This window comes from Thunnus maccoyii, chromosome 8 (genome assembly GCF_910596095.1).
Source record: "Thunnus maccoyii chromosome 8, fThuMac1.1, whole genome shotgun sequence".
In the NCBI taxonomy this organism is placed as follows: Eukaryota; Metazoa; Chordata; class Actinopteri; order Scombriformes; family Scombridae; genus Thunnus; species Thunnus maccoyii.
In genome coordinates this window covers 10,871,449-10,890,165 of record NC_056540.1, presented here as the reverse complement: position 1 = coordinate 10,890,165, position 18,717 = coordinate 10,871,449, and the positions used below count along the sequence as shown (strand labels likewise).

Here is an 18,717-nt window from a genome sequence, read left to right as displayed (position 1 = left end):
ATTCATTCTTGCATCCTCCCCAGTCATAAAGAAATCAATCCGTCGCTTCGAAAAGGAGAGGAAGGAGAGACAAAACAGTGAATCATGATATGGTCGATTTGATTTCATACAGTAGGAGCTGATTTGCTGTCACGTACTCTGCCTGTCTATGTGTGTGTGTTTACTTTTCTTAATCTTAAATAGTGGCACCAGCTGTGTAGGGAGGGAGCTAGGCAGAGCAAACTGGGCGGACAGACACAGAGAGAAAGAGGCAGTTAGGATCAGTATGCACTCCGCACAGTCTCCCTAATAAGTTTTCATTCTCACTGAGAGAGCTGGTTTTTCCTTTTTAGAAGCCTGTGGCAGCATCGCATTATCAGCTCTTTAATCACAGAGCAGCCAGGTGCTCCTGCAACAGTCAGCGTCCTATTAACCCGTCATCCCAACTGTTTGTGAATGTATTTTCAGGTTCATAGTGGATGTCAGACTGTATTTAGCGTGTGTCAGCAGGATTATGGCCTGTCTGTCACCCAATCATGTTTCTGCCAGCACCCATTTGTTATTTCTGTGTGCGCACTTGGATGTAATGTAAACACACAGAATCACTGCAGGCATTTTATCTTCTATTGTGTGCTGCTTTTCTAATTCCCTCTCGATTCTTTTTTTTTCCCCTCCTCAGTAAACCCTTCCCCATTGGAGACAGAGTGACGTTCAGTGGAAAGGACTGCGTGTGCCAGCAGTGCTCTCACACACTCGTCAAGTCAAATGAACCGATCAAGATCCATGGGCCCAGCCGTAAGTCCAGCATCCGCCTCGCTTTGTCCGTTCTGTTTAGGGCCACCAGGCGCAACAGCGCGCTGAGTCTAATGTGATGTGTCCATGAGGCCTATTTAGCTCATTTAGCTAATCTAGTATCTGTCAAATCAGTGGTCTGACCTGTCGTGCTGATCCGCCAGCTGAGAATTATGCAACGCAAACAGACACATCATTCAGTCATTACCGTCACTAAACATGCAGAGAATAGAGGATGTTATGTATTCACTGCACATCTGTTCAATCATCTAGACCTCTTCTTATATATCTAGAGTATTCCTACTTTAGCAAATACACCTTTCACGCATACACTGTACTTCGTATAAGTAAATAATGAGCTATATATCTTGTGTGTTATTAGACAGTTATGTGTGGGAAGATTGCACAGCCCTCTCCCTCTACGGTAAAAGGCAAGAAAATGACAAATTATGATCACACAACAAAGCAATAGTGATTGATAGTGAATCATTTGTTAAGTGTGGCACGCAGACAACAGGCTGCTGCTCACTGGCTGTGCAGTAATAGCAGATGGTGGAGAGGCAGTGAATAACTGTCCTCCCCAGATTGCTTCATTCAGGAGAATAAAAACCAAACGACTCCCAAGGTGCATGTTCATCACTCTGTCTTATGAGGAGGCAGTCTGTAAGACGGGACTCAGAGTGCAGACACAAAATGTAATCCGCTGTCTTTTACAGCCTGTTCTTCTGTAATTTTTTGAAACGAGCATGATGTTTAAGAATGCTAATGTATGCTGTGTGTGCACAAGTTGTCAAGTACAAAAGGATTATTTAAGGAGAATGGAAAGTATTGTCTGTGGAAAGTTTGCTTATTTATGTTTCAATGGCCAAATCTCCTGACAACATTTCTAACTTAAAAAAAGTTGTAGTTGCCAGTCCTAATCCTTGTTTGGGTCTCATTAAAGATGACTCTTATCTCATCTGAAATTAATATATCTGCAGATTAATGTCTAAATAACAATCTTGCAAACTTGTATCAGACTTGAACATGATATATTGTAATGATTTGCTGAATGTATAAATCTGTACTGTATGACAACTAGACAACTGTATGACAATATAGGCTTATATATATCCTCATGAACTTTATATTTTGGACATGTATCATGTAAAACACACTGTCCTCAGTTAGAGTCTGGTTGGGGACCCTTGTTGTACCCCATCCCTCTCTGCAACCCAATCAAATCCATCATTTTGTAGGGTTTAAAGGGTCACTTACACATGAAGTTCAGTTTACTCATCATGAGAACTACACAGGAAGTAAAAACAGTTATATGATGTCTTCAGTCACTTTGGAGGAGCTTTCTAAAGTTTGAGAGAAAAAAACCCTGAAGATCTCTTTTCCAATTTCAACTTAGAGACTAAAAATATATCACAGAAAGCCTGCGTTATGGGCTGAGGGTGTGGAGTTTGAAGGATGTGGACAGGGAGGCTTTAATGAATGACATTACAAAATTGCATTATACGAAATGTAGGATCCAGGGTTTTTTGGGATGTCACTCATAGTAGGGGATAAAAGTCACGATATCTCAGCCTCTCATGCTTCAGTTGCGACCATCAATTTTTAATCCTTCTCCTTACAAGCCCCCTAACTTTATGAAAGTGCAAAATGAATGGTGGTGTGCACCCTTTTAAACAGCTGCTGCACTTTCAAAAAGTGCAGCAGCTGTTTTTCCACCCCATCTCATGTATTGTAAATTACCATGTAACCCTTACCTAACATTCTCATGTCACAAGCTCTGTTGCATGATTTTTCAGATGATCTAACTGCAATTTCATCCAATGGCTAAAATGGGAAGTGTATCATGACTCAGTAGAAAATCAAGTGTGCACAGTAACAGTGAGATCCTGGCCCTATAGACTCAGCACTATCACCACCAAATGACAGCTAAGATGTATTTGGACTGCAGAAAACAGACTCAATACACTGCAGCTTTTTTACAGTTTATCTTGGCTGACAGGGCAGAGTGGAGTGGTCCCTTGTGACTGTGCGTGCTTCTCTCAGGGCCAGTAGACTGGGTTAGAAAAGGTTAAGCTAAGCCAAATGTCTTCCAAATGGAAACAAATGGAGCGCTGACCTTTTTTCAGCATTTTGACGCTCTGCAGCCATGCATCATTTGCAGCCTCTGCACTGTCCCGCTCCTTTCTGGCCCTGTTAGCGGTGGTCAATAACGCCTGCTGGGTGTCTTACTGAGGGATATGGAACATACAGTTACTTGTGTACTGTGTTTGCTTGTGTGTGTAACTGAGAGAAAAACAGAGAGAGATTCATACATGTCTCATGTGAGGGGGATTTTATCCAACTGTTTTAGCCCTGGGGCTATTTCAGTGATATTTGCTTCCTGCCTGTTTTCAATCATGTTGTAACAGTGCTTACTGTTGAGAGAACAAGGCTCACAACACAGCAATATCCCACATTAGCACAGCTATTGATTAAGGAGGTGGCTGCAAAATAGCAGTAAAAGCACAGTAGGTGTTTATAACAACACATCCTCATAATTAAACAACACTATAGGTCTAAAATTCAGCAGGCAAAAAACAACCTATGGTTACGTTTATGCCATCTAGTGGCCATAATAATGCACTCCAGGACAACCTATAGGACCGTAATACGCCGCTTTCCAAAACTGTTACAAATGACTGTTAAAAAATAATTGTTTTATGGAGGCAACAAAATTAGCACCAGCCAAATGCTGCAATGGTTATCTATTGAGTGGCTGGTAAAATTTGGACATTCTCTAACCATGGACAAAAAAGTTAATTTTGCGGTGGTATTTTATGGTGTGACAATGCTGTGGTTAATGTCCGGTTAGGTTTAGGCACAAAAAATACTTGGTTAGGGTTGAAGAATGATCATGGTTTGGGTTAAAATGATCACTTGAAACGTGGTTAGTACTTTCTTAAAGTTACACAACCTTCGTCATCATGGCAACGGTAAACACCACAACATTACCTTTTTTTTTGAAAATGTCCTTGAATGACCATAGAAGTATAAAAGAATGTTGCTACAGTATCGTCAGCCATTGGTATGTTGACTACTGTTTTGAAGCCTCAAGTTTTTAGCCTTCACCATCTTAGATTTTTGGAGCCAGAAGGGCCATATTTGACATTCAACATGACTTTTTTAGGCAACCAAAATGTCACAATTAGCTTTCATTTACTGAGAGCACACTGTGAAATAGCAACAGCTCTTAAAGGGCTACTACTATACTTATAGAATCTGGGGTTATGATACGTGACCAACATTGTCGCTGTGGTAGCGACTTGTCAATCACAAGGTAACCACGCCCTAAAGCATACGCTGCTTTATCATAAATTTTACTCTAAATGGGGCCATAATTTACAAAATGAACATCATGCTGTATTAAAGAAGACTTGAAACTAGCGATTGAGACCATAAACTCATTAGGAAAGTGTTTACTGAGGTAATAAATCAAGTGAGAAGTAGTGAGAAGATTTTTTTCATAGATTTCTATACAATCTGACTTATTTTTGGAGCCAGTGGAGTCCCCCCCCCCCCGCTTGCCATTAGAGAGAAAGCAGGTTTAAGGCACTTCTGCATTGGTCTGCATTTTCAGACCTGGAGCTAGCAGCTTGGTCCTGACTTGCAAAAAAAAACATGACACTTGTGGTTGGAAGCCGGAGGCGAACATTGGTCTCTTGCAGCAAAGTCTACTTTCTGCCATCTGACATCCACTCAACTCGCCTCCTCCTAATAAGGCAAAATCATCTTATCAAGTCACCTTATATCGACGTCACCTGAACTGCCTCGCTTCCCCGGGTTATAATTACTACGGCAGCTAGATGGCATAAACGTAACTATGGGTCATTTTTGCTGGCCTGAATTTTAGACCTACGGAATACTGTCAGTTTAAAGATGTACAATTATACCTTGGCTAACTTTGTGCTCTCTCCCTCTACTCCTGTAATTGCTCTTTTTCTTTCTGCATGCTTACCTCTCTCTCTCCTTTGCCATTTTTTTTTTTTAATCTTGCTCTTTCTCTGTCTGATGCGCTCTTTTTCTCCAGACTGTGCTGGATGTCGGGCCGAGATCAAGCAGGGTCAGTCTCTCCTGGCGTTGGAGAAACAGTGGCACGTCAGCTGCTTCAGATGTCGGACCTGCAATATGGTCCTCACCGGAGAGTACATCAGCAAGTGAGTGTGAAAAGAGAAAAAAAACATATGAAGCCATTTGATTCTCATGTCTCACTCAGAAAAGACAAACAAATTGAAAACATGTCCTGCTGTGTTTGCTTTTGATGAAACAAACCACACTTTTTCCATATCCAGTTTCTCTTTAGAGAGGCTAAACTGTGCATTTGATACACTACAGTAGCTTCTTTTATATTTTCTATGTTGCAGGGATGGAGTGCCGTACTGTGAGGCAGATTACCACGCACAGTACGGGGTGAAATGTGAGACCTGCAGCAGATACATCAGTGGAAGAGTTCTGGAGGTGAGAATGGGACTGCAAAGAATCAGAATCAGAATCTATTTTATTAACCATGTATACAGCATACAAAGAATGTGTCTTGGCATTTGCTCGCAACATCGAAATGAAATGTATCAAATATATGAAGGTAACAATGAGACAATCCTAACAAAGGTTACACTCTGCTGAATTTTACAGCAATACAGACCTTCTCAAATGGGAGTTGACTGTGGTAACTGAGTGTAATCAGCGTTATCAGAATTGAGCAGTTGCATTTTATCCTCGTCTCTGTTTAAGCTCCACTGTGCTAAGGGAGTGAGCGACTTAAGATTGGAGGGTGATAAAAAACAAAACCAAAACAAATTCAGCTGCCGTGTGTCAGCCGCCCGGTCGAACATTGGTGCATATCCACTTTTTCCGCTGTTTTCCTCTAGAAGCACAGTTTAGCAGAACATAAGCCCACCTGAACAAAAAGCAAGATTGAATTATAACAACCTGTAAGCAGTCAAGAGGAAAAGGGAGTTATAAAAAGATCAGTGTGAGGAGTGAAGGGGAGAAATGGAGGGAGGAACGACGCAGAAAGCCGAGGCAATTTTAAAAAGAGATGGATGAAGGAGTCAGCGTTGGAGAGAGGAGTAGAGAGGGAAGGAGCTGAGGCGAACGGAGGAAGATGGATTTAAGTAGAAGTGAAGGGAAAATAATGAGGGGAGTATAGGGTTGAAAATAATGGAAGTGATAAAGTGCAGATGCTAATTAAATGTTTTGGAAGAGTCTCCGGAGGGCGTCTTTTGTCTTTTGGGACCTGAGGAAAGGGAGTGGACGTAGTAAAATTTTGTCACACACACACACACACACACTCAGGGCCTTGTTGTCCCTGTGCTCATTTGCTTGTCAGAAAGGCTGGTGTAAAGTGCTTTGTTCCTGACTGTCAGTCTCTCTGGGCTATTTATAGACATGGGGACATGTCAGCCTTTATCTGTGAGTCCCCCCTCTCTCTCTCTCTCTCTCTCTCTCTCTCTCTCTCTTTTCTCTATGTCTCTCTCTCTCGCTCTCTTAACATGTGTGTGTGTGTCTCTTCTGTCAGATTTTGATATCATAATGGTTCACTTCTTTAAGATGTAGCGCGCAACTGATTTACAAGAAGTCTGATCCAGAACACTAACACGCCAAAAATACAGTAGAAATGTAAGACAAGAATATTATATTAACTCTATCTGGGTCCTTTCACAGATACTAATAAGTCCTCCATTTATCTGTTTTAAAGTAAAGTATAGTTTTATTCTAAAATTGGTGAAGTTTCTTTCATTGAAAATATAATGTATCTAAATGTAATCCGTCTCTGTTTGTGTCTATGTCGATCATTAGGCTTGTTCGAGTGCTCCACAGCAGCACAGAGCTCCTCTTCTGTCCGACTTTCCAGAGACAAACATTGTTAGTGTAATGAGTAGTTTAGAGAAGATGGAGACAGGGAGAAATAAGGAGAGGAAATGAAAGTCATAGGAGCACAAAACTTCCCTTTATTTAGTTTCACTTATTTCCTTTCCCTTCCTCCCTCGGTATCTCTGTTCGCCAATAAATATAGCATCCTATTAATGCCATGAAGAGAATGGGGGCCTCATTAGAAACAGTAACAGCAGTTGCTGTACTGATACCATATGACCACAGACGGTAAACGCTCTGCTGCTCGGAAAGCACGAGATGGAAATGCTGGCGTGCAGCATCCTCTTCTGGCTTTCCTTTCAAAGAAACATGAGACAGACTGTGAGAGCAGGGATTGGTTAAAATGCAGCTTAGATACAATTAAGAACTATACATTTGCAGTTCTTGGAGAGAGTACATTCATTTCCTGCAGATCACATATCAGTTTATTAAAAAGCCGGAAAAGCCTCTGCTGTTCCGTTTGTTTATACATGTTTGCATTAAATGACTCACCTAACACACACAAAACACACATTCTGGGTGTGTTCAGATGAAACAGTTCAGGTCTCCTTGACACACGCCACATGTCAGCAGTGCTTCTATAAATAGAAATTCTCTAATGGTGTGTCAGGAAGGCAGAGGTGACGGGACAGGGCCACGCCTCAGCTGTCAGCCCTGCGGAGACACATGTGAGAAACATCAGGACCGTGAACTGGACTGGATGAACAGATGAACCCGGCACAATGACATCATACTTCATCATTTCACGTGTCCATTTTCACCTGCGCAACATGAGTTCGGATGTGTTCCCTCGGGGTACTCAGGATGTCCAAGGACATGTATCGCACTCTTGTGTCCTTCACTTCCACAGCCACCTACTTCCCTCTTTCTCTCTGTAGCACACACACACACACACACACACACACTCCAACACATTTCTTCATGTGACTGACCTACAGGGATCTTTTGCTCTAATTAAGGCATGGAGGAGAATGGGTGGTGGCTATCATGTCACTGCTGCATGCTGATGAAACAACTACAGGCTATGCTATGATGTCTCAATACATTATGAGGCCATTTGGGGTCAGGTGATATACGGTAGAAAACATATGGAGACAATGACCTGCTCAAGATGGGCCCCCAAATTGTAGATTAGCCCCTACTCTGTGAAACTGTTTATGATGGTAATTTATGTTCCCTCACACCTCTCCTCTCCTCTCCTCTCCTCTCCTCTCCTCAGGCGGGAGGGAAACACTACCATCCGACCTGCGCTCGCTGCGCCCGCTGTAACTTGATGTTCAAAGAGGGAGAGGAAATGTACCTGACAGGTGAAACTTGATGCCAACGGATACACACACATACACCTGCACACACACACAAATAGCTTACACTGGCTCATGTAGACGAATGCATGGTATATAGGAACACCCAGCACCAATCTGTCTTCTCTCCTTCTCTCGCTGTTCTTCAGGGTGTGAGGTGTGGCACCCATTATGCAAGCAGGCAGCGAGGGCAGAGAGGAGACTTAGGGTGAGATAGAATTTGAAATGACAAAGTTAAAATAAAATGAAAACTGCAATTTCCTCATCGTGTGCTCTCTCCGCTCTCTACTTTTCTTTCTGTGTCGGTACCTCACAGCACAGACGCCTGTCAGAGACCTCCATCTCTCCTCCAGGCTCCTCCATTGGCTCTCCCAGTAGGGTTATATGTGTAAGTAACCTCTGACTTTGCAGCAGCTTTTAGCTGCTATTGCACTAACCCTAAAATTGCAACACCAAAAACACAAGCACCAAACATAGTCTTGAATAGTTAAGCACCAACCTGAGAGGCTGCTCACTCCCTTGGCCTGTTCACTCCTTGTGTCCTTACCTCTGTCGTCATTCATGATGTGTCAGGATTAAGAAGGAAGTAAGAAAGAAACAACTTTTTAAACACTTGTTCTTTCTTTCATCCCATGTTTCCTCATCAAGAAATCAAGATTAACACAGTATTTGTATGTTATACTGTATTTGTGATGACAATCTTCAGGCAGCAGTGCTCAGCAAGCATTAATTTGGTGATTTGTAGTTCAAAAGCCTGAATGTCTAGGTTAAAATTGGGCTAAATTTGCTTGAAAGGGGATTTTTTTAAACTTTAGGTTGCATACAGCTGCAATATTCCAATGGCTATATTTCACCTTGAAGAATGTTCCAACTACACTGTGAAATACAGTCACTGACATGCTGTCAAAACATGTAAAAAATGTAACTTTGTGGATGCTGTCAACTGTTTTCATAGGGACTATTTCTTTGATAGACAGTAGTTCCAATGAAAATTGTTTACAGTGGGGTACAAATGTGGGTTATCCACAGTAACTTGGACATTTTTCTGGGAAAAAAACACATTTTTCAAATCTGTAAGCACCACAAACAAATTTCTATTCACTTTCATTGTGTGTTGAGTTGCAGAAGAAATCTCAGAGACAGATATGTCAAAACCTGGACAGATATAACCAAAACTATCTGCATGAGTAGATACCCCCAGAGGTAAATGAGAAAATTTGTGATCCAATCATTTTTCATCTCTAGATGTCCTGCAAAACAACAAATCAATGCCTTCCAGTTGACCATATTGGTCAGAAAAAAAATATATAAAAAACTGGAAACTAGTTAACATCTCAGGTTAATGTGAAGGCTTTCACTCAGCCTCCTGCAGAGTTGGACCAGTTCCATTTGAAAAAACGAGACTTCAGCCAGAAATGAAACAGTGTCCAACTGTGCTGCTTGGCAGACTGCTGAGTGTTGCTGCTTGTTGGCAGTATTAGCATGTCAAGGGTTGTCTGCATGCAAGCAGGAGTCACTGCTCTCTGCTCAGCCCTGCCCTACTCTGCTCTCATCTCATAATCAATGACCTTTCTGTTTAAGGTGATGGATGAGGGAGAAATGCTGTGTAAGCACGCTTGTCGTCCATACTGTCTCCTCTCCCTCACTCTCTCTCTAGTTCTCTTTGCTTCCTCTGCTCGCTTTCTCACACATGCTGAGCTCCTGAAGGTCAACAACTTACATTGCTGTCAGGTTTTTGCAGCGCACATGTGTACTTTTGATGAGCGCACACACACATGCACACACACATATACTACATGCTACATCAGCTCTTTCGGCGCTTCGCTCCTCTCACTGCCCGCTGCACGTTCTGCTCGCTGTCACTGGTGGAGTTTCCATTCTACTTTGTTACTGTGCATTGTCCATGTGGTTGATGTTGGGTCTCGTTGTTGTTGTCTCTGTGTTTGGTGGGTGTATGTGTGTGTGTGTCCTCTCTCCAGGCCAGAGTGGAGAATGAGATCCTAGATTATAAGGACCTAGCTGCCCTGCCAAAGGTCAAGGCCATATATGAGGTCCAACAGCCAGACCTCATATCCTCCTCATACCAGCCCTTCCACAGATACAACTTTGATGACAGGCTAGACACTTACAGCTATGGGGAGGTACTACTGCTACACACTCCAGGCCAAACTAAGCACTGGTCTCATTATTGGTCTGTTTTTGGGAGAAACCGTTTTTTTAGTTTTCAGATGGTGCATTGCTGTAAATAACACCTGACATTTGAACTTATCTGATAAGAAGTTGTGTGTCTTTATCAGATATAAGTCATATGGTATTTGATGGGCTCTTTATTTTCAATTTTTTAGACTTTTTTAGACTAAACTCTCATAAAAAAAAAACAATAAAACAAAAATCTGGTCAAATATGGGATATAGAAACTTACATACTCTGGTGCATAATTAGGAACTCATTTGCATTTTCTTACCATTTTTATAACCAGAAGCATTTACTGAGCTGTCAACATCATTAAAGGACATTGTTTGCTGTAAACAGCAGTGAACTTTGTCCTTATACTGTACTGTACTGTATGTGCAGGGACATAAAATCAGCCAATTTTGTATATGTATATTAAAAATTTGGGGTATTTTTCAGTAAAATGTGTTAACAATTGAAAATGATGAGCCTTAAGTATGTATGACTATGTTGTAGTATTTGTTTGAAGTTCCAGACCGGTGGATTTTACTGCATGCATTCAGGAAATTCACATTATTTTCTGGTAAATGTACAAATACTCCATACTTAAAGGAATAGGTCAACATTTTGGAAAGTACACTTGTTCACTTTCGTGTCGATAGATCGATACCACTCTCCTGTGTCTACGCCAAAAGATTGGTAGTGTGAAGCAACAGCTAGCCTGTCTATGTCCAAAGTAAGAAAAAAAATCTGCCTACCTGCACCGTTAAAGCTCACTAATGGACGTGCCTGACGAAAAAAGTCCCAGCCCGCAACTCCCTGTAAAACCACAGCTTAACGATTTTACATTACAGTTTGTGTATGTTAATCAGAGAACTTTAACCAAAATGTCAAACTATTCCTTTAATTAACTTTAAAATGATTATAAGTCATTACTTTGTCCCATGCAACAAACCTCACTAATCATCCATCCAATGTAGGATAAAACAGAGCATAGATCAAATGTAAAAAGACGATCTGGTCTTTCCTTGTGGTCCTGTAAATACATGATATACTGTATAACATATTATTTTTCTTACACCACTGTGCTCCAGTATAAATAACAGCTCTTCTCTCTCCACTGATTCTCCAGTCACTTGGGACACTCTCTCCCTATTCTCAGGTAAGAACGCTTCCTCTTAGCGTAAGTAGCAGCTCACTTAAAACAAGTTTAAACAAGTGTGATGTTGTCATTTCGACCTGTCGTAAAGCTATTTGTCTCTTCTTCGCCCCCCTGGTCCTCTCTCACTTCTTCCGCTTCTCCTTTATCTCTCTAGGACTATGACAGCCTGGATGTGAAGCAGAGGCGATGCTCCAGTCCAGGTTATATTGACTCCCCGACATACGGTCGTCAAGGCATGTCACCCATCATGCCTCGCTCTCCGCAGCACTATGGCTACCCTGGTGAGTCATATGGCATTCATTCCTGGTTGTCTGCTCATATTAGTCAATTGGGGGGAAAAAATTAAGTCAGTCATGTTGCGCTTAATGTCAAATGAACATAAACTAAAGAGTTTGTGGAGTTTCCGGGCCCAAGAATGTTTTAATTTTGTAGATTCTAGTTAAGTGAAGTAAAGAAAAGTTAGACATTTTACAAATAAATATGCTTTTTCTCTGGCAGAGAGTGAGATGAGAGGATCGATACACCTCTCCACATGAGAGCGTATCGATCTTCTTCATCTAACTCTCAGCGAGGAAGCAAATAAGTGTATTTCCCAAAATATCGAACTGTTCCTTTAAGAGAGATCAAATTGCTTGTCATCTCCATCTGTTTTTCATCGCCGCTATTATACTGGCAACAAATATGCCCTCATTTAATATCAGCGGTGACAAAAGATTAACAGATTCACCACCTCAGGGCAGAATGTCTTTCACTTCACTTCTAATACTTGTTTGGCTACCACACATGTTGCTGTTGCTCTTTGGCTGTCATTTCATTTAACTCTTAAACATGTGCATTGACACTGTAAATACTGTCATAAGAAGCCTGTTACTACTGCTTTGTCACTACACAAGTGGAAAAGTTAATGTCAATATCACTTTGTAATTTGAGTGACTGTTTGGGGCTCTTGGGATTTCATCTGTGTGGATGAGACTTGTGTTTAGACTTTCCTTCATGCTCATGTTTCCTTTGCTGTGATTGGCTGTGGCTGGCTGCAGGCTCTGAGAGTGGCAGGAGCTCACCTTATTACGGCCAAGAAGGGCGGTCAAGCACACCCACCACAAACCAGCCCCCTAAACATTTTCATGTACCAGGTAGGACTACTCATTGCACCGCTCAGAATCTCATAGATTAACTCCGGAGAAGGGGGTGGGGGGATTTCATCAGCCATAATTCACTAATACAAATCATTCAGCAAGGTTATTTTAAGTTCCGTGGGAATGAGGGGTTGTGAAAATGTGGCTAAGTCATATTTTTATACCGCACATAATTGCTCTGGCATATTCTTCCCCTCATACTGCACCTTTATCTTCCTTTATTGCCATACCTCCTACCTCCTCCTTCCTCCCATTCCATCATCCCAATAGAAACTCACATCCTCTAGCCTCTCCTCCTTTCACTCCTCCACGTTTCACCTGTCCATCTCCTCTTTCTCTCCTCAGCTACAGGGGACCCCAACATCTACAGGAAGGCTCCCATCTATACGAGAACGGGTACAGTGCAGTTAGCCCCGCCTTAGCCTGCCTGTCCTCCTGTCAGTTTAGTCGTGCTGTGTTTGAGTACCCGATATAGACGTGTTTACTGACCTATTGATGTTTTTTTCAGCAGCCCCTCGTGATTTAGTATTGATTCGTATTGATGTTCCAGTTATTATTTAAACTGAAGCCATCACAAACAAAAACAGATAAATGGAAAGGACCGATACTGTGCTAGAGAAAGCACGAAGGAAATAGAGTTTGACTTGTGCAACTTGTTTCAAATTTGAAGATAATCAATCAGACTTATTGCATTAGTGGCTGATTGTAAAAAGAACCATGTTCAGTGTGCATGCAACAAGCTCACTAAGCGCAGGCCTGCTTCTTCGTGCGGTTCCCGCAGCACGACAGGTTACTGTCTGCAAATAGGGTTGGAGCAGGCCATGAATGAAGTGAAGGTTGCTCAGGCGTGACAAGTGTTGAGTACATGGGACTCTGAGGACACACAACTCACTAGAATAGACCAGAACAATGGAACAAAGCACAATGGCAAACTGAATTATGACTGGAATTTATATTTGCTGTGGAGACTTCTTTTTTATTTCTCAGCCTGGACTTGTTAGCCAGCTGTCAGTGTATGATTTAAGGAGATGAGATGCTACTCGGGTTGTTTTCAAGCAATAGGCTGCTGTTGTGTTCACTTTTGCAGAAAACAGAGGGAGTATGTGAGAGGGCAGTCTGATTTCTTAATTGTGTGGATTTATGTTGTCGCTCAGTCAAATAGCACAGCGATGTGGTCAGCACAAGATGTTATTTTTGCCTTTTTTACAAGTAATTAAACTTAAATGCACTTCAGCCATCTGGGTAGCGTGCTTCAGTATAAACATCCAGAAGAAAAAGATTCACCACCCCCACGTCACATGACATTAGTAAAAGGCTTTTAACTCTCTGAAGAAGATAGTTTATCTGTCTTGTTGTCCTGCATGTTCCTCTGTTCTGTTTGTGTTGTTATTTGTGGGCTAGTTAGTGAACTGTGCCGACCTGTGAATAGACATTTTCACCCTTCTACAGTATGTTTCTCAACTACAATTAGTACATCACTGGCCGTAACGACAGGTTTTTGCATATGACGAATTCAGCATCTACTGTCAATGACAAGTTTGAAAACCCTTCAGCTTGCATTGTTAGAACACTGACATTCAGTACACACTTCAACATCAGTCACATTGATCCTTCTGGTACTTAATGTCTTCCTAAACAGCAATTGATTATTATTTTCTCTTATTTCAGCACTAAACACGATTGATGTGAATCCAAAGCCACAACAGACACGTGTGAAGTCGTGTTGGCCTTTTATGTACTATTCAGCTAACAAGTTTGCTACCTGTATAGACTAGAGGCTGTACAATATTAAACCCCTGTCTTTTGGCTTTGTCCTTGCGCTCTGTATGGGTAGCAAAGCTCTCACATTGTCACATATCCCATGGGGACGCTCCAATAATCTTTCCCTTTTCTTTTCACCTCTTTTTTTTTATTGCATCCAATCACTTTTTTTCACACCCCTCCACAATTCTGCTCCACTTTACCCGGTGACCTTGCCACTGTAAGTACCTCCCTCCTCTCGCTGTTTCGTTCTCTGTCGGTAGATAGATATTGTATGTATGTCTGTTTGTGTGTACAGTATGTGTCTCTCTTCTTGTGTTGGTCATCCCATTTCAACACTGTACAACTGTACTGTACTTCCCCTGACAGAAGTCTCAATCAGCTGTCACTATGAACGTGTGTGTACATGTGTATAGGAATACAGTGGATCATGGATCGGGGCAGGCGTGGCTAATGGCTAACAGAGTGAAGAGCGATCTATCTGACATTACACTGCATGTCACCCCATTGACTTCCATTGACTGTGCTTTAGTGCAGAGTGACATCAATATCATCGCCTTGCACCACTCATGAAATGACTGCGTGCCTCAGGCTGAGCAGTAACTGAACTCATTTTAATGCTGGTTATTTTCATGCTATTGGCTGAAATATTGATCTCCTCTGACAGGAATAGTGGGAGGATGACTGTGGATATGTGGCGTAAATGTACTCCTCTTGTTGTACATCATGAACACATTTTTCTCCTGAGCGGTGCGCTGTCTTAAAGGAATAGTTTGGCATTTAGGGAAATATGCTTATTTTTTTCATTGAGAGATCGATGAGAAGACTGACTTTTACCACTTTCATATTGTATCTGTCTGTTAAGCTGGAGCCAGGACACAGTTAGCTTAGATTAGCATGAAGCCTGTAAGCAGGGGGAAACACCTAGCCTGGCTCTGTCCAAAGTTTTTAAAAAAATCAATTAAAGCTCACTAGTAAACACAGTGACTCTTGGTGGTGTCTTGTCATTACTGTGATGTTGCCAGGTAGCTAGCAGAAAATACAGGAAGTGCTCCTAGCCAAGGAATAGTGTAGCATAAACTACAATTTGATGTTTTTACACTTTGTTTTTTTTATATTAATTAAAGACGAGATATAATGTGTTGAATAGTGACACACAGATATGAGAGTGGTATCAATCTTCTCATCTAACTCTGGGCAAGAAAGTGAATAAATATATTTCCCAAAATGTCATACTGCCCCTTTAAAAGAATTACCGGTTACGTTGGTTCTGTCTGCTTCCCTTTTCTCTCCTGACTCAATCCATTCCTTCACAGACAATCATTTGGACTCAGCCACTAAAAGCAGGACCAGCGAGGACATCCTCAGATCCTCCAGACTGTCCACCTACTCTCCTGAGCCATACACCCAGTCAGAGTCTGACTACTACCCGTACACCAGCTCCCCCAAGGGTAGGAAAGACTTATTTCACCAATTTTGAGCAGCAAGCTGCATTGGAAGTTGCATTTTTTTTCATTTTCCACCGGGCCAAATGCATAGGAGTACAGTTCATTTTGTAACTCTGTGTTGTCATATTTATTCACTCTTCCACTCTGTTACTGGGTTCCACTCTGAGCTCTATATTCACACGAGGGAATCTCTTTTATCTCTTTCCCCTCTCAGCCTATCGGGTGCCGAGAAGACGGTTCTCGACAGGAGGAGATGAAGAGAGTTGGAGTCACAGTCTTCAAAGAGTAAGAGCTTCATTATTCTCTATCTCCTTTTCTTCAACATCGGGTACCAGTCCCCCCCTACCCCCACCCCCCACCCCCCTTACCTCAGAAACACCCATAAATAATGCACTTTTTATGGTATGGCGCCTAAACTATCCTCCATTTCTATATTTGCTTCTCTCACCATCTTGCATTCACTGTACAATAAATTAGCAGTTTTCCCTAATGTCTCTTTCTTCATTCTTCCCCTATTCTGCCCGTTCCCTCACTCCCTGTGCCTCTCTCAGATTGGGAGTGGCATCGGGAGGATGATCCTAAAGGAGGAGATGAAAGCCAGATCTGGTTCCTATGACAACGACCCCTGGGGCAGTGCGAGGAATTCTCGTAGTGGGAGCAAGGAAACACTCAATACTACAGGCTACGGCACCACGGCGTACAACAACACTGTCAACGGATGTAAGGATCCACCCTGCCCCCCACGCATCTCCCCCCTTTGTCTCTTGTACTTTGTGTTTCTGCAAGTTTACGCACCTCTGACTGTATATCTGTCCCAGTAACTGTGCAGCCATGTCTGTGTCCCTCCCATTGTGTGTGTATATGTCACCACAAGAGCTTATTATGAGTTTCAATATCTGCTGTTATCAAGGTTTGGGGCGAGGGCAGTGAGGTTGCGGATGCAGGTCAGGGAGGAGGTCATGGCTGCTGCAGGGGGTGGGCGGTTTATAAGATGGAAAGATGTTGAGAGGTGAGAACAGCTGCTGTCAAACCTGTTGTAGACCAGCAGCAGCAGTAGCAGCACATGTGGCCTGTCATTGTTTTGGGGATATCTGATCACACACTGATCTGAACGTTTCAAGCTACTGAAAACAGAATGTTCAACCACGTGTGCAGATGTTCGAGATGTGATGAAGCAGGAATGGAGGGGCCTAAAGCTACCAGACTTGTTTCTGTTTATTAGGCCAAGCTTCACTGATCATGCAGCATACTGAGACTGTTATTTTAGCCCCTGAAATTCAGACACCAGCCTCCTTGCTTCATCTCTTTGCTCCCTTTTTAGGTGCTTCTTTTCACTTCCTTGCTCCATCTATTTTGTCATCTCCCTCATCGCTTCGCACGCTTTTTCCTCCTCCTCGGTCTCCCGATATCGCTCTCTATATTCTACTCTGTTAACTCTCTGTCTATCCATCCATCTATCTGTGTATCTATCTCACTCTCGCGCTCTCACAGCTGGTGTCCCATATCCTGGTTTATTTATGAGCAGTAAGATCTCTCATTAAAGCTGTTTCTCAGATGGGAGGGGACACAACTGAATAGCACTCCGTTGGCTACACTTGAAAGGCAACAAAGGCTTGTAACCGTACAAGCTGTGTTGTGATGGTAGATGGTGAAGCGTGCAATGTGTCTCTTTCTGCTTTTGTGTTTGTATGTTGTTTTTTTATTATGATTCCTCTCCTCCTTCCCTAAACCAGTCTTGCCTGGCCTCTTTCTGCCTTCCTGCACCTTTGATGTTTTGTGTTCTTCGCTTCATGGGTACCCAGTGCACTCCTTTTCTTGTTTCTTTCTCAATCCTTCCTCTAACTAGACAGATGCCTGTCAAATATCTATAATAATATTCCTTGAATATGTTTTGAGGAATTTCGAGGAGGGCAGATTAAACATCCTGCAATATTTGTTTGGTTTTTTTGCAATTAGAAGGTGTCATGTAACTCTATGATCTTTTTTTTCTTTAACAGCTCCTCGATCTCAGTACAGCACTGATGGCGGTGAGTTCATCATCATTTCATTAATATCCTGAAATGCCAGCACATACTGTAGATCACCTCAATTCACTGGTCAGCAAGTTTCTAGTTCGATTAAATACTTGCTGTTTTAAAATGTTTTTGAGTGGAGGCTGTGATTTGTACTCAAATTATGTATTTGTGCTGAATTCAAAAACCCAACACCCACAAGGCTCCAGTTTTATATAGTGGGCACATCTGGAATTTCAGAAACATCTTGTTAGTGGTTAGCGCCATCTTCTGGCACTGACTTGGCACTGATATATGATTTCAATGGGCCAACGTGCATGTGCAACTGTTTGAAAATAACTGGAAATTTAAGTCATTGTTGGCTTGACTATATTAACAGTTTAATACTGTTTTCTGTATTTTAGATTTTGTTTGTAAGTCAGCTTCGCTACCAGGATATGGACGCAACGGCATCCAGAGGGTGAGACATGGCATGATTAGATGTTAATTTATCATACGTGTCTGGGGCTTATGATGGATCTGTTTTATTAGGCAGTTGAATAATGTCCTTCTGTTATTAGTCTTTATGTTTACATATGTATAAGCAATATTTTAGTCTAAAGTATGCCTCTTTCTATTCTTGTTTAACTCATTGTCCCTCTTTGCACCTGCAGCCTCAGAGTGCAGACTGCTACCAGTACCAGTATGACAGTGAGGTCAACTGGGGAAGCAGAGGTAATTTAATATGAATTTAAAACATGTTCTTCACATTAATGTAAGTTATTAATCTTTCTCTGTTGTACTGACTTAATTCTCTTTCTCTTTACTCCCAGCAGAATACAAGGTAAGGTTTTAACAGAATATCTTAAATAATTCATTCCATGTAAGTTAGCCTACATGTAGCGTAACCCCAGTGTTATTTTTAGGAAATCTCTGAAGTGAGATAAAGCATGACTTCCTCTCTATGCCCTGCAGATTTACCCCTATGAAGCACTTATTGTCACCACCAGGGGGCGCAACAGGCTGCCCAAAGACGTAGACAGAGCCAGACTAGAGGTAAATTAT

The 18,717-nt window shown here is 41.9% G+C and overlaps 1 protein-coding gene and 1 long non-coding RNA gene across 7 annotated transcripts in view; one reads left to right on the top strand and one right to left on the bottom strand.

Annotated features, from left to right (window-relative positions):
* Positions 1 to 18,717, top strand: part of ablim3 (actin binding LIM protein family, member 3) — a 49,834-nt gene that overhangs the window by 28,325 nt on the left and 2,792 nt on the right. For 3 of the 6 annotated variants that reach the window (XM_042418485.1, XM_042418484.1, XM_042418481.1), the window contains exons 4-21: positions 659 to 774; positions 4,838 to 4,964; positions 5,172 to 5,265; positions 7,901 to 7,988; positions 8,132 to 8,190; positions 8,299 to 8,370; positions 9,962 to 10,123; positions 11,287 to 11,316; positions 11,471 to 11,597; positions 12,354 to 12,449; positions 15,530 to 15,664; positions 15,876 to 15,946; positions 16,213 to 16,381; positions 17,659 to 17,688; positions 18,078 to 18,133; positions 18,327 to 18,387; positions 18,486 to 18,496; positions 18,628 to 18,708. In XM_042418485.1, coding sequence (XP_042274419.1) covers positions 659 to 774; positions 4,838 to 4,964; positions 5,172 to 5,265; positions 7,901 to 7,988; positions 8,132 to 8,190; positions 8,299 to 8,370; positions 9,962 to 10,123; positions 11,287 to 11,316; positions 11,471 to 11,597; positions 12,354 to 12,449; positions 15,530 to 15,664; positions 15,876 to 15,946; positions 16,213 to 16,381; positions 17,659 to 17,688; positions 18,078 to 18,133; positions 18,327 to 18,387; positions 18,486 to 18,496; positions 18,628 to 18,708 — 1,585 coding nt within the window. The remainder of the gene's footprint in view (positions 1 to 658; positions 775 to 4,837; positions 4,965 to 5,171; positions 5,266 to 7,900; positions 7,989 to 8,131; positions 8,191 to 8,298; positions 8,371 to 9,961; positions 10,124 to 11,286; positions 11,317 to 11,470; positions 11,598 to 12,353; positions 12,450 to 15,529; positions 15,665 to 15,875; positions 15,947 to 16,212; positions 16,382 to 17,658; positions 17,689 to 18,077; positions 18,134 to 18,326; positions 18,388 to 18,485; positions 18,497 to 18,627; positions 18,709 to 18,717) is intronic. The other 3 variants (XM_042418483.1, XM_042418487.1, XM_042418486.1) reach the window with 3 other exon arrangements.
* On the bottom strand, positions 6,258 to 7,948 carry LOC121901621. Its single transcript, XR_006097337.1, has 3 exons — positions 7,443 to 7,948; positions 7,174 to 7,335; positions 6,258 to 6,977 (listed from the first exon to the last, which is right to left on the bottom strand). It is a non-coding gene; the product is annotated as an uncharacterized LOC121901621 (long non-coding RNA).